The sequence below is a fragment of the Echinops telfairi genome, unplaced genomic scaffold, assembly GCF_000313985.2.
Source record: "Echinops telfairi isolate 266 unplaced genomic scaffold, ASM31398v2 ScPeMD7_18;HRSCAF=68, whole genome shotgun sequence".
Taxonomy (NCBI): Eukaryota; Metazoa; Chordata; class Mammalia; order Afrosoricida; family Tenrecidae; genus Echinops; species Echinops telfairi.
Genome location: NW_022103915.1, coordinates 56,232,117 through 56,247,561, shown reverse-complemented (window position 1 = coordinate 56,247,561; position 15,445 = coordinate 56,232,117). Strand labels below are relative to the sequence as shown.

At 38.7% G+C, this 15,445-nt stretch overlaps 1 protein-coding gene across 2 annotated transcripts in view; it reads left to right on the top strand.

Annotated features, from left to right (window-relative positions):
• ATL1 (atlastin GTPase 1) overlaps positions 1-15,445 on the top strand; it is a 101,696-nt gene that overhangs the window by 33,518 nt on the left and 52,733 nt on the right. For both annotated transcript variants that reach the window (XM_004698580.2, XM_004698579.2), the window contains exons 2-6: positions 6,454-6,701; positions 11,328-11,462; positions 11,909-12,013; positions 13,985-14,035; positions 15,375-15,431. In XM_004698580.2, coding sequence (XP_004698637.1) covers positions 6,454-6,701; positions 11,328-11,462; positions 11,909-12,013; positions 13,985-14,035; positions 15,375-15,431 — 596 coding nt within the window. The remainder of the gene's footprint in view (positions 1-6,453; positions 6,702-11,327; positions 11,463-11,908; positions 12,014-13,984; positions 14,036-15,374; positions 15,432-15,445) is intronic.

The window sequence follows — 15,445 nt, the reverse complement described above, 5'->3', positions numbered from 1 at the left end:
TGTTAAGTATTAAGGTAGCAGACAGAAATTGAGCCTCTACTCAAGTACTCCCTCAACCCAAGAACACTTTGTTCTAATAATCCATCATGCTCACCTTCCCTACACGATCACTGAATAGAAAATGGGTGCATAAGCAAATGTGGTAAAGAAAGTTGATGGTGCCAGGTTATCAAAAGGTATGGCATCTGGGGTCTTAAAGGCTTGAAGATGTACAAGTGGCCATCTAGCTGAGAAGCAACAAATCCCGCATGGAAGAAGCACACCAGCCTGTGTGATTGTGAGGTGTCACTGGGATCAGGTATCAGGCATCAAAGACCCAGAACAAAAAAATCATATCATTGTAAATGAGTGGGGAGCGCGGAGTGGAGAACCAAAGCCCATCTGTAGACAATTGGCATCCCCTTACAGAAGGGTCACTAGGAAGAGACAAGTCAGTCAGGGTACAGTATAGCATCAATGAAACATACAACTTCCCTCTCATTCTTCAATGCTTACCCCCTCCCCCACTATTATGACCCCAATTCTGCCTTACAAATCTGGCTAGACCAGAGCATGTACACTGGTACAGATAAGAGCTGGAAACAGGTAATCCAGGACAGATAAGCCCCTCAGGACCAATAATGAGAGTAAGTGATACCAGGAGGGGAAGGGGAAAGTGGGGGAAGAAAGGGGGAACCAATCACAATGATTTACACATAACTCCCTCCCAGGGGGATGGACAGCAGAAAATTGGGTGTCAGAATAAGACATTGGTCAGTATAAGACATGAAAAAATAATAATAAGTTATAAATTATCAAAGGTTAAGGAGGGAGGAAGGATGGGAGGGGTAGGGAAAAAAATGAAGAGCTGATACCAAGGGCTCAAGTAGAAAGGAAATGTTTTGGAAATGATGAAGGCAACAATTGTACAAATGTGCTTGACACAGTGAATGTATGTATGTATGGTGATGGGTTGAACGAGCCCCCAATAAAATGATTAAAAAGTAGTAACAGTAAAAAGCAAACCCAAAGGGAAAAAAATTACTGTGGCACCTCTGTCAAAAATCTACTGACTACCTAAGAGAAATGAAAATTTCCACACAAAAATGTGTGCCCAAATGTTTACAACATATTATTAATAGTAGTCAAAACATGAAAACAACCCAATGTCAATCAACTGGTAAACAGATAAACCTAATATGTGATGTTTTTTCAGTGGCATATTTGGTCATTAAAAGGAATAAAATACTGATACATGGTACAATGTAAATAGACCTTGAAAAATCAGGCTAAGATTTAATAAATGAAAGAATCCAGTCCCAACAAGCCACATCTTGTATTATTCCATTTATACGGACTCTCAGAATAAGCAGAGCCCTGATGGGGTGCTGGGCTGCATGTGGGGCTGCTACCAGCAAGGTGAGCAGTTTAAACCCACCAGTCACTCTCCAGGAGAAAAATGAGGCTTTCAGTTCCCATAAAGATTGATAGCCTTCGCATCATCAGGACAAAAAATCTTGCCATAGTGAATTACATTAATGGACTTGGAGATGTTAAACCAACCCTAAATTCTTATAATCAATATCACTAGTGCTATATCCATTTTAAAATGTATTGTTGGATTTAATTTGCTATCCAGGCTGTCCACAGATTATGAACAAGTTCTTAACTAAATCTGTCTTTAAGATGAGTTAGTACATAAGTCGGAACTGTTAGGTGTATCTAACATCAGTTAGTCAAAGATTTGTCTTTTATATGGTGTACAATGTACCTTTCTATACATAACAAACATTAAAGGAGCACTTCAAGATACACTGAAAACATCTTTAACATAATACTGCAGTCATAATAATGTTTTGGTATATAACACAGGCTGCAACATTTGTTATTATGAACCATTTTATGTACCTTCAATTTTAATATAATAGACTTTATGGGAATTGGTTCATACCTACATGTAAGTCAGAGATCTGTAACCCAGACACTCCCTGGATCTTGCTTAGGACTTCTGAGTTTACCTTATTAAGAGATACTACTTTTTAATTTTCCTTTTGTATGGAATCTTTATCAGTTTTTTGGTCTCAAAGTTGTTTTGACCTCATAAAATAAGCTGACACTGATCTGTCATTTTCTGCTCACTAGAGAAGTTTGTGTGACATTGGTATTCTTTTTTTCCCTAAATGTTTGGATACTTTGCTAGGAAAGCTAAGTGTATCTGGAGTTTTCTTTATATGAAGTCTTTAATTATGCCTTTAATTATGCATTTAATTTCAAAGATGAAAATGTTTGTATTTTCTCAGCGTCATTCTTCATGATATCTAAAATGCTATCCACTTTGTCAAAGGTATCAAATTTCTTTGCATAAAATTATTCATAAGGTCCTAAAATATTTATAAGACCTATAATGATATCTCCTTTTTCAAATGATATTGGTAATAAGTGTCTTTTCCTCTATTCTTTGATCAGTCTTTACTAAATCAGTCTTAATGATCTTTATTTCTGTTGCATTGGTTTATGAGCTTTATTTTCAAAGAATTAGTTTCTACCTTTTCTTTTTCTTTGCATTTAATTTGGTATTTTCTCAATTATTAAGGTGGATGTTAAAGTCTAATTTTTCAAACTTTTTTCCTACTGCATACATTTCAAGGTATACATTTTCTCTGTTTTTATGTGCCATATATGAATTATCAGTTAATTAACATTTTCTAATTTTCATTTAATCATAATTCATTTGGAAACCTATTATTTAATCCCCATACACTTGAAAAATTTTAAGTCTTCTTTAACATATTTTATTCTCCTATGGCCAAAAAACAGCGTGTTAGCCCAGGGAGACTAGAAGAACAAATCCATAGACACGCAAATGTGTATACGAGAGAGTTTTATATAAAGAACAGTTGGATATTGAGAAAATGCCCCAGCTCAGTCCAGAACAAGTCCGTAAATCCAATATTAGCCCATATGTTCGACACCAGTTTATAAAGTCTTCTTCAGACTCATGAAACACATGCAATAATGCTGAATGCAGGAAGATCACAGGCCAGTGGGTGGGAAGTCTTATAGATCCAGTGGCATTGTACGCATCTCAGTGTTGGGAGGGGTCTCCACATGGATTCTCCAGGTCCAGGGTTCTGGCTGCATCAGGGTGAGTCCATGGGACTTCTCCTCAGAGATGTTTCACAGGGAGTCAACCTTGTCAGTAAAGAGTCTGCAAGGGAGTGAGCGGAGAGAGAAAGGTGTCTCCTGCCTCCAAGGAGGAAATACAGGAATTCCCAGAATTCTCAGGAGAAGGCCATGCCCACACAGAGGCCTTATTGGTTATATCTTGATTGACAGGCCAGACTCCATCTCTTCACTCATAATCCTCTCAAACTGACATCAGATTACGTAACTACCACAAATAGCTTCATTAGTTTTAATAGTTCAAAGTTTGATGAGATCTGATTTATGAAGCAGTATATGGTCTATTTGGTAAACAGTACATATACATTAAAAATACATATGTTCCTGTGATTATTGAATATATAGGTCAGGATAGCAGATCAGGATGGCTAATGATGCTATTCATATATTCAGTGACACTTTGTCTGAAACTTCAGAAAATAAGGAAAAATTACTAAAGTATAATGTACCAAATGTGTCTCAGGGAGAAGTAAAATGTTTTGTTACTGCTAACAATAGTTATCATATTATAATCAGTAAAGTTTGAGGTCCCAATAAACCAAGCTCTGCCATCGAGCTGATGCCAACTCACAATAAAACACGAGGCCTAAACAGTTTGCAAGAAAGCTCGTCAGAAGTTTCGTCATTTTTATTGAATTAGAAGTAGTCCTCTTTGACAAAGAATTGAAGGTCCTTAAATCAAATTGACCCCACCCAATTTAATGATCTGTGCTTCCCAATGCTTTAAGCTATAAATTTAGACATTTAGAGTCTAGGCTTTTATGAATGAGATTTATGCGTTGAAAGGAACCAACCTTAACAATTTTAGAGGTTTATTCCAATCTTGAGATTCTGTGGTGCTCTGTAAATTGCCTCTTATACGTCTGTTCAGCTTGAAGAAGTGCTGCCAGGATCATAAGAATGAATAAGCTTATTTCTAGGTGATGAAGGAAGTGTGAATTAAAGCCATTTCATCTGCTCTAAAAGGGGAGTCCTCTGTTTTGATTTTTCTCACTCATCAGCAAAAAGCCCTCTCTACACTGACTTAGAGCTTTCTAGATATGAAAACTCATATGATCAGTCAGACCAAATAAAGTCTCTCTGGTATATGGTATGAATGACATTAACATATGACATTAAAGTGAGCATTTCTAATTCCCCCTGTTCCTGTGTGAGGTGTTTGAGAGCTGAGAGGGATGTACAGGCACACCTTTATTAATATTGCACACTCAGTCCCAGACCGCCATAATAAAGTGAGTCACACAAGTATTTCAGTTTCCTAGTGCATATAGAAATTATGTATATTTACACTATAGTGGAGCATTGGTGGTATAGTGGTTATGAGTTGGGCTGCGATCTGCATGGTCAGTAGTTCAAATCCACCAGCAGCTCCTCAGGAGAAAGAATGGGTTTCGCCCACATGGAAGAAGCACACCAGCCTATGCAACCACGAGGTGTCGAAGGGATCAGGTATAAGGCATCATCAGAACAAAAAATCTTACCATAGTGAATGATGGGGGGAGTGCGGAGTGGAGACCCAAAGCCCATTAGTAGGCCACTGGAGATCCCCTTGCAGAGGGGTCTGGGGAGGAGATGAGCCAGTCAGGGTGCGATGTAACAACGATGAAAAATACAACTTTCCTCTAGTTCCTAAATGTTTCCTCCCCGCTCCCACTACCATGACTGGAATTCGACCTTGCAAGTCTGGCTAGACCAGAGGAGGTACACTGGTACAGATAGGAATGGAAAATCCAGGGAATCCAGGGCAGATGAGCCCTACAGGACCAGTGGTGTGAATGGCGAAACAGGGAGGGTAGAGGGAGAGTGGGTAGGAAAGAGGGAACGGATTACAAGGAACTCTATGTGACCTCCTCCCTGGGGGACGGGCAACCGAAAAGTGGGTGAAGGGAGACGTCGGACAGGGCAAGATATGGCAAAATAACAATTTATAAACTATCAAGGGTTCATGAGGGAGGGGGCAGCAGGGAGGGAGGGGAAAAATGAGGACCTAATGTCGGGGGCTTAAGTGGAGAGGAAATGTTTTGAGAATGATGAGGGCAATGAATGTACAAATGCGCTTTACACAATTGATGTGTGTATGGATTGTGATAAGAGTTGTATGAGCCCCTAATAAAATGATTTTAAAAAAAAGAATGGGTTTCTACTCCAGTGAACAGTTACAGTCTTGGAAACCCACAGGAGGACTCTGAGTTAGCAGTGAGTTTGTTTCTTTTTTGAGCCCATTGTGGCTCAAGCCACTGTGTCAATCCATCTCCTCGAGGGACTCCCTCTTTTTTGCTGCCTTTCAATATTACCAAGCATGATGTCCTCCTCCAGGGACTGGTCTCTTCTGACAGCATGTCCAAAGTAAGAAAGACAAAGACTCGCCATCCTTGCCTACAGAGAGCATTCTGACGCACTTCTTACAAGATTTGTCTTTTTAGCAGTCCATAGTACTTGAACTTTCTTCTCCAGCATTACAATTCAAATGCATTGATTCTTCAGTCTTCCTTATTCAGTGTCCAATTTTCACATGCATATGAGGCAGTGGAAAATACCATGGCGTGGGTCAGGCAAACCTTAGTCATGAAAGTAGCATCCTTGCTTTTCAATACTCAAGAGATCATGTGTAGCAAATTTACCTAACGCAATGTGTCTGTTGCTCTGACTGCTGCTTCTGTGAGCACTGATTGTGGTTCCAAGCAGGATAAAATCCCTGACAATTTCAACCCTTTCTCCATTTATCATGATGTTACCTGTTGGTCCACTTGTGAGGATTTGGGTCTTCTGTCCATTGAGTCCTAATCCATACTGAAGGCTGCACTCTTTGATCTTCACCAGCAAGTGCTTTGTTTCCTCCTCACTTTCAGCAAGCAAGGTGGTGTCCTCTGCAAATTGCAGGTTGTTAATAAGCCTTCCTCCAATCCTGATGCCATATCCTTCCATATCATCCAGCTTCTCTGAACATTTGCACCGCATCCTGATTGAACAATTGTGGTGAGAGCATACAACCCTGATGTACCGCTTTCCTGATCGTAAAACATGAAGCATTCCCTTGTTCTGGTCACACAACGGCCTCTTGATCCGTGTACAAATTCCTCATGAGCACAAGGAAGTGTTCTGGAATTCCCATTCTTCTCAAAGTCCCCCCAATTTATTAGAGCCCACACAGGGTTGCGATAACCCTTCACTTTGTAAAGATGCTGTCTGCTATGCCCAGTAAAGCAAGCACAGTAAAATGAGGTATGCCTACGTACATTTCTGTGCATTATGAGATGGTCAGCTGTACCCAGTTGCTGTTTTGTTCCACAGGGGGGTTTTCAGAAAAGTCCTATGAATGGAGCTCAGAAGAGGAGGAGCCAGTGAAAAAGGCAGGACCAGTACAGGTCCTCATTGTCAAAGATGACCATTCCTTTGAGTTAGATGAAGTTGCACTGAATCGGATCCTGCTCTCAGAGGCTGTCCGGGACAAGGAAGTGGTTGCTGTGTCTGTGGCGGGCGCCTTCAGGAAAGGAAAGTCATTCCTGATGGACTTCATGTTGAGATACATGTACAACCAGGTATGTAAAAGGTGTTTGAAAGCTCTGTTGTTTCTGTGCTTCTGTCGCTTTGTCTTCTCCCGTCGTAGTGTTCAATACGTCTACCTCATTACTGTGTACCGTTAAGTATGAACACGCACCTGTGCAAAAACACAATGGTCTGGCCATCCCATGCTCCATGTTTTGGGGACCAAACTACACTGAACACTTTTCTCTGGTGCTACTTTGCTGTATTTTTTTAAAAACATAACTGTTTTACTTTTTTCACGATAAACATATGATAGTGATATGATATCAACTTTACATATTACAATGCCTCAAATGTCCAAGAATTTTTGTCATAACTTTTAAAATGTAATTCTGTTTTCAATATTTTTGTTAAAATTTTCAAGTATACACGGAAGTTCCAAGAATTTTACAGTGAGCATTTGGGTTCCCACAATGTAGCCTCTACCATGAACACTAATAGCCTTGTTTCATCACACATATCACCACCTTGCATATCTCTATGTACCATCTTATTTTTAAAACTGCATTCCAAAATAAACTTCTTCCAAAAATACTTCAACATATTTATATACATCATATTTATCCATATTTTTATTTAGCTTTTACCTTTTAAGGTAAATTTTATAAACAATAAAATACAAATATCTTAATTGTATATCCATAGAATTTTAGCAAATTCATATACCCCCGTGTCATCCAAATCCCTAATAAAGCACAGAATGTTATTGTCTCAGTCAGTCTGTCCCTTTGCCCCACCTCTAAAGGCAACTGACAGTGTCATAATGTCTGAGCCAACAGAGTGACACAGAAAGGAGAAAGTGAGACTTTCAGCGGCTTAAACCCACTGCTGTCAACTAGATTCTGATTCACGGTGACCCTGTATAGGGTTTCTGAGATTGTAAATCACTACAGGAGCAGACAATTTCATCTTGGGAAATAAAGAGTTGGCAAAGGAGAACATGCTAGTATTTTCTCCCTTTTTCTCCATTGCAATTCCAATGCAAACAGATTTTGAGGCAGAAGAGACTATGCAACTCAAAGAAACTTTGTATTATGCATTGACGCTGTCCTCATCCATCTTGGATTACCCTTCAGAGTTGAGGGGTTTTTGAGCTGTGTTGCAATGTTAGCATTAACAGTTTTAATCTCTAGCTTCAGTTCAAACAACTCAAGAACAGAATTACCACAAAAATCCCAGCACTGAAAGCAAATAAAATGCACCATTTTCTGTTTCTAGCGTCAGCTACTTAAGGCAGCTGGGAAAGTTAATAAACAAAATAATTTACCTTCCATTTGGGGGATCATACAGTTTTAGGCATGTTATGTAAACATTAAGATGAAACACCCAGCGACACTTGTGATATTGTCTGTGGTAAATAACATTTGCTTACATTCAGGTGTACCATATTTGTTTTGCTTTTGTGTCTAGAAAGCATTCAGAAAATAGGAGCAAATCTGAACATTTGTCTAGCTGTGCCTTGTATAAAGGCATGTTATTACTGATTTTTGCACCAAATACTATTTTCATTTCTGCCTATGGAATTACCTTTCATGTTTAAATGGCAACGTTAGATTTAAAGAGAGATGATCTATGTTCTTTATGGTAGGAAAACTGCTCTGAGTTTGTCCTGAAACTATCATAGTACCCGGAACATAGCAACAAGTAAATGATGTGTGAATAAATAGATAAAAGGATGCCCCAGTGGATGATCGGCCAGAGTAACTCTAGGGCCCTGGCAGTGCAGTCGGAGACAACACTTGACTGCTAATCAGAAAGTGGTTTCAGTCCACTAGCCACTCAATGCAAGAAAGAGGTAGCAGCCTGCTTCCATGACAGTTTACCACCTTGTCAATCATGTGCAGAAAGGGGCTCCAGCATAAGCACAATTGTGAGGGGGGCATTTCATTCTGTGGTGCATAGGCTCACTATGAGTCAAGAACACACTCGATGGCACCTAACCACAACAGTGATTTGGAGCAGTGGCCTACATATGCACTTTGACTTGAAGTTGATTTGATGCCAACTGGTTTGATTTGAAAGTAACTATTTGTGTATCTCTTCCTTGTCTTTCAGATCATGTTCAGGCATAGAGCTTTTATAAATATCCCAAATTGATCATTGACCTGAGTTGATGTTACAATAATGTTATCATTATGCTAATTCCTAATTATCATCATGTTTTTGTTAAAGTATGTGTCCCAACACTCTTTCCTAGGCAAATCTATAGTACGCTAACTCTAATTATAACATTAATTACTAAGGATTTATTGACTCCTGCACTGTGCTGTACTGTAGTAGATTCCGAAGGAGATAGATTCTGCACTTACACCTCAAGGTCTGACCAAGGAGACAGAACTAAGGCCCACGAAATATTAGATCAGCATTAAGTATGAGCCCACGTGTTTCTGAACATAAATAACATTCATCGGAAGGTTACTGAGACCTTGGCCCAATGTGGACAACATAACCCACCTCACTGCACAATAAGCATAGAAAATGTTAAATGGGGGCCTCATCTATTGCGTAAGCGAAAAAGAAGTGCATAGGAAGGAGTTGTCAGGGAACGCGCCATAAAACATTAAGACTCTGGAGGACTTTGAAGATGTGCGAGATTTGGAAGAGGAGGAGGAGGAGGAGGACACAGAGACATTCTAGACCAGCGGTTCTCCACCTTCCTCATGCCACGGCCCTTTCATACGGTTCCTCATGTGGTGGTGACCCCCCATCAAATTATTTTCGTTGCTACTTCATCACTGTAATTTTGCTGCTGTTATGAATCACGCGACCCCTGTGAAAGGGTCGTTCGACTCCCCAAGGGATCGCGACCAACAGGTTGGGAACCGCTGGTCTAGACTAACAGGGACTCCAGAAAAGGTGTGACCCTTGTGATGAGTGTGATTATGCATCAAGCAGATGGTACATCTTAGTAGAACTTAAGTATTGGCAATGAGGAGGAAATAAGGTTGAATTAAGTGGCTGTTAGATAGTGGAGCCAATTTTTAAAAAATCATTTTATTGGGGGCTCGTACAACTCTTATCACAATCCGTACATACATCCATTGTGTCAAGCACATTTGTTGCCATCATCATTCTCAAAACAATTGCTTTCTATTTGAGCCCTTGGTATCAGGTCCTCATTTTTTCCCCTCCCTTCTCTCCCTCCCTCATGAACACTTAATAATTTATAAATTGTTATTTTGTCATGTCTCACACTATCCGACGTAATGGAGCCAATTTATGAAATAATCAAAATTAAGCTTTCTATAAGGGCCTATAGAATAAGACAAGATATAACTAAATAAAATTTCTTTTGTAATAGTCCATATAAAGTTATTACTAATTCAAATAGTCTATTCCCCAATTCCTCTGTGTTAGTAAGGTTTTATATTTTTATTCATAGGGTTTTAGATTTGAAGGTTATTTAATGAGACTTTCTAATATTAATAACTTATTTTCTCTACCAAATAACAAAATAAGTGTAATTACTATTAACCAAGGTCACCCCGACTAATTACTAAATCTAAGTGCTATCTTCCATTCCTGATCTTACTTGATTTTTTCCCCTGTATTTTATACAGTTGACAGTTACTTTGTTCTTTTTTCCGTTGGCTTCCCAAATACCACTTACCTCAGCATCCATAGGGCCCTGCTTCAGGTTTTAGCTTTGTAACAGCCACAGTTTTGCTCTTAACTATTACTTCCTTGCCGACGGCCTACCCTGTAAGGCGGTGGCCCTCAACCTTCCTCATGCCGCGACCCTTTAATACAGTTCCTCATGTTGTGGTGACCCCCAACCATAAAATTGTTAATTTTTTTTCCATGAAATTATTTTCACTGCTACTTCGTAACTGTAATTTTGCTACTGTGATGAATCGGGTGCCCCTGTGAAAGGGATCGCAGCACTTGTCGACCCCCAAAGAGGTCACGACCCACAGGTTGAGAACTGCTGCTGTAAAGCATCCAGAATAATCTTTTAACTCCAACTATGATGTTGTTCTATTTCAGATTTTTCATAGCTCCCTACTCACTGATAAACCCAAATTTCCTTAAGTACCTGACAAAGCCTTTCCGGATCTCTGTCTAGCATCTCCTTATGCTGCTTGCCCTCTGCACTCCCCAACCCAAACCCATCTTGATGCCATTTAAGCATCGAATGTTTCAGTGTGCCCTGACATTAATGTGCACTCCCATACCTTAATTTTTTCCTAAAAATTCCTAAGCAATGGCCAAATCTTAGCCCCCACACCTCCTCTACTATGAAATCCTGCCTGATGAAGAGTTGGTTTTCCTTTGCTGTTTCCACGAATGCCCTGCACACACGTTCCATTTGGCTGACCATGCATTGCACCATAATGGCTTGTTAGCACGTCGGTCTTCCTGTCAGTTGTGAGCTTCCTCTGGTGGAATGGTGTCATTTCGGTTTTAAAGCCCCAGGACTGAGCACAGAATGTGGCATATGGTTGCTCCCCTGTAATTGGTTTTTGGATGAATAAATAAAGTGTTTGTGTCAATGCAGGAAATATGCGTATGTTGTTTTCTTTCCACTAGAGTGGGAGCAGGATGAGGATGGGAACGGATGAACGGAAAAACTGTACAGACATTTCCAGCTCCACATCACTGACTTTACTAATTTACAGGAATCGATCGACTGGGTTGGAGATTACAATGAACCGTTGACCGGTTTTTCATGGCGAGGTGGATCCGAACGAGAGACCACGGGTATCCAGATATGGAGCGAAATCTTCCTTATCAATAAGCCTGATGGCAAAAAGGTATGGCGTGTATCTTCTCGAATAAAATCGAGTTTTCACTTGCATGGATTACCTTTTTTTTTTTTTTTTAAGATTCTTGGAAATGCACCTCTGAAAACACAGGCAGCTTAAAGAAGGTGGGGAGTCGCATCCAATTGCATGCCCCCTCCCTAGTGACCAGGCGAGGTAAATTGTAAGGGCCATAGAACAGCAGACAGCATGCTGGCATCTGTATTTGTTTCCATTGCTGTGCTGTTTTCGTGATGTTGGATAGCTAATGAAAATGAACCATGGCAGCAATCAGCAGCTAAGTAATCGTTTGATTTTCTGTGGCACTCATGACACATGTAAGAAATTACTTATTAGGAATTCAATGATTATGGTTTGTTTTAGTTCATATGGTGTTAACATGTGATAGCCTTAATTGTCTATATGTTCTAGAAATAATATCCTCTACTTGCCTGTAGATTGCAGTGTTACTGATGGATACTCAGGGAACCTTTGATAGTCAATCAACTTTGAGAGATTCGGCCACAGTATTTGCCCTTAGCACAATGATCAGCTCAATACAGGTATGGAATAAAATGAATCTATTTTGATGAACATTTTTAAACTAAAACTTAAGAATATTTGTGTTTCTACCTATATGTGGTAATGAGACAAGCATGGTAAATCATGTCTATAATATGAGTAAATTAACATACTGATTCTTATGATATCTGTAAGAGTAGAACTGTTTCTGTTAGTAGTATAATTATTGATCATTTTTCAGATTGCCTACTTTAGTCAAAAAAGGTTATCTTGTCGGATTGATAATTTTTATCCATTTAAAGACTATCATAAGCTTAATAATATTAAATCTTATATGCAGACATTAGGGATACGTATGATAAATTATGCTTAATGAAACAAGATAATGCAAAATTTGCCTTGCATAATGAGGAGGAAATTTCTAAATGTAAAAACACTTAAGAGCTTTTTAAAACACTTTAATATATATTTAGTGAAGTAAATGTCTTCATATAATGTTTGAAATCTTCCTTTCCTTTTCTGTTTTTTTCACTTATTTTTAAAGTATTGTTTTTGAAGGTCTTGTAGACTTGCTAAATTGTTCTGAAAGTCCCTGGATTCTTGCTATAGCCATGAGCACATAGCATAATAGAATTCAGGACTATCTTTAGGTAGTTTTTCTTCCTTAGAGAGCACAGAGAGTAAGAGAGTGGCTAAGAAGCAGAGCAGAGCAGGTCAGTCGGAAAGTGTAAGGTAGCTTAAAATGTAGCTGAGGCGAACTGGTCAAGATATAAGACAAGGCTGACATTATGAAGTGGGAGTCAGTAAGTAGAGAAAATGGAGCTAATGAACAGCCATGAGGTCACCATAGGCTAGAGAATCTGATCAGGACCACCAAGAGAGGGTGGACAGAGGAGAAAGGAAAAACTCATTTTTTGTCCCCTAAAGCACTTTAAAAGTCATGACTATAACCTGTGATTCACTAGCCTTTTAAAAATGCACTTACTAAATGGAATGAGCCTTTTAAATATTTTTTAAGTACTGATTTAATAGCTAATTGCTTCATAATCAACAAGAGATGTAGATAATTAAAACCAGATGGATTTTGCCTTTAAATATTTACGTACTATTTATATTTGATCTGAAGCCATTGAATATTGTCAGTGAAAATCTAAGTCCTTAGTTATAATTTTTTTATTATTTGAGAAATAATCTGTTATTTAAATAACTACACAAAGCATATTGTTTCTATCAGTAAACATAAAAGCATCCTTAACTTTTCTTCGAGGTTACTAATATTTACTATCTTCAAAAAAGAAAGAAAGTCACTTTGATCAAGTCAGCTGCTCATGAAGCAATAATGTATATGTGTAAAGATGTGAGCCTAATAATCAGAAGCCTACTTCCATGCTATGGAACAGTCTAGAAACTAAAAACCACATCCACTGCCATCAAGTCAGTTCAGACTCACAGCAACCCAACAGGACAGAGTAGAACTGTCTTAAAGGCTCTACATCGTTGCTGAAGCCTCTTGCCATGTCTTTCTCCTGAAGTGTCGCTAGTGGCTCAAACTGCTGACCTGTGGGTTAGAGTGAGCACTTTAACCATTGCACCACAAGAGCTCCTTGGAACATTCCATAGACATTGCTAATTGATTGTGGGAAAATAAGTAATTTTTCAAAACATTTTGTTTCCATATGAATTGTTCAAATTTAGACTATTATTCTGGTTATTCTGGGAAGAATGATCATTTTATAGGCTTTTTGCAAACTTAGGTTGATAAAATAATTTTAATGTTCTTTCTTCAGAGCAGGTACTTATTGTATTTCTAGGACAATTTTATAGACTTTGTACACTGTTTTCTCTCAAGTTTCCTTCACTCTTCTATCAAGATCTTATAAATAATGTTACATAAGAATGCATGTAAGATTTTGATTGTGTGATCATTGTTATTCCAAAACATAGAGGATGATAAAATAAGAATTTAGATGATGTTAATTATTCCTTCATTTAGACTTTATTTCTTAACCTAGGTATATAACTTATCACAAAATGTCCAGGAGGATGATCTTCAGCACCTCCAGGTAATAGCATTTATATCTTCTCTGTTTACCTGGTAATCTTTGCAGTGTACAGATCTCAACTTTGAGATGTTGTTGGGCCTTTTACTCTGGAATGGCTAGCAATTGAGAAAAACAATAGGGGCTGTTCTACTTCTAATAGGCTTCTCAATCTGGCCTTACACTGATCACTTATGACAAGTAGGCTATAAATGAAACAGCATTTAGAAGTTTTTTGTAATAAGAATTCATGACACAGTAGTGTGTTGATACCAGTTAAGGGTTTCTTAAAAAAAAAAAAAAAAAGACTGATTCTGGATTTTGAAAATGAGTAAGTAAAAAAATTTTTTGAGGAAATTTAAAATATTCTCTTGTAAATGGCAACACCTTAGCTTTCTTCAGAAAAGATTTTGAATTCAAGATATGTTACAAAATAATTCTTATTGAGAATGCGTGTCTCATCCCTGGACCAGCTGGCTTTTAAACATGATGTTCCAGACTTCCATTTAATCACTCTGATCAGATGCCTACAAATAGGTCCTACCATCAATTATTTATCTAAACCCCCATAATTCTCAAGGGAGAGGAGGTGTGGTGGTGTGGAAGCTATTCTAGAAGGGCAAGGGATACTAATCTTTCCCACCTCTGAGACGCCACTGGCCCTTTTTACTCTTGTGTGTGATAAAGTGGCATTTCCTGTGGACAGATATGGAAACCCACTCGGCGGCCAGTCTGGATGCGACTCAAAGCAGGAGCCCAGTTACCTTCTCAGGGTTCTCCCAAACCGTGTATTTACAGCAACCTAAAAACTCAAATCATAGTGCCTCGTCATCATATTTGGGAGAAATGAAAGGTGAGAAGGCAGTGTATTGCAGTCTCCACTTTTTACGCCAAATGCCTGTGTGTCTTGGTAATTACCCAGGCTACCACCTTGCCGTCAGTCTCCTCAGGAAACAACTTCTGTAAATGTATCCTGTATCGGTTCCGAATCTGTCATCTAAACGCGAGTTCTGCTTCGCAAGTCCACTTAGCGTGTTCTTCCATCTCTCATCTTCCCCTCTAAAAAGGTGCTCCCTATTGCAGAGATAAAAAGTATTAAGTTTAAAATGTAAACTTTCTTTTAAAAATATACTTTATGTCCTTAATGTTTTAAAGCTCTACTTTATCTCTACAATAATTATTTTATGAGAGTGATGGCTATAATCTTAATAATATGTGTTCTGCTTCAGCTCTGGGCAAAATGAACAGAAGAAATGCAAAAAGTAAAACTTTGAAGATACTAAAGCTTTTTTTCCTTTGCTGTTTTTATTGGTGTGTGTGTGTGTGCACGTGCGTGCGTGCGTGTGTACGTGCACTCTTCTAGCTTTTCACTGAGTATGGCAGGCTGGCAATGGAGGAAACATTCCTGAAGCCATTTCAGGTGAGTGTGGAAAA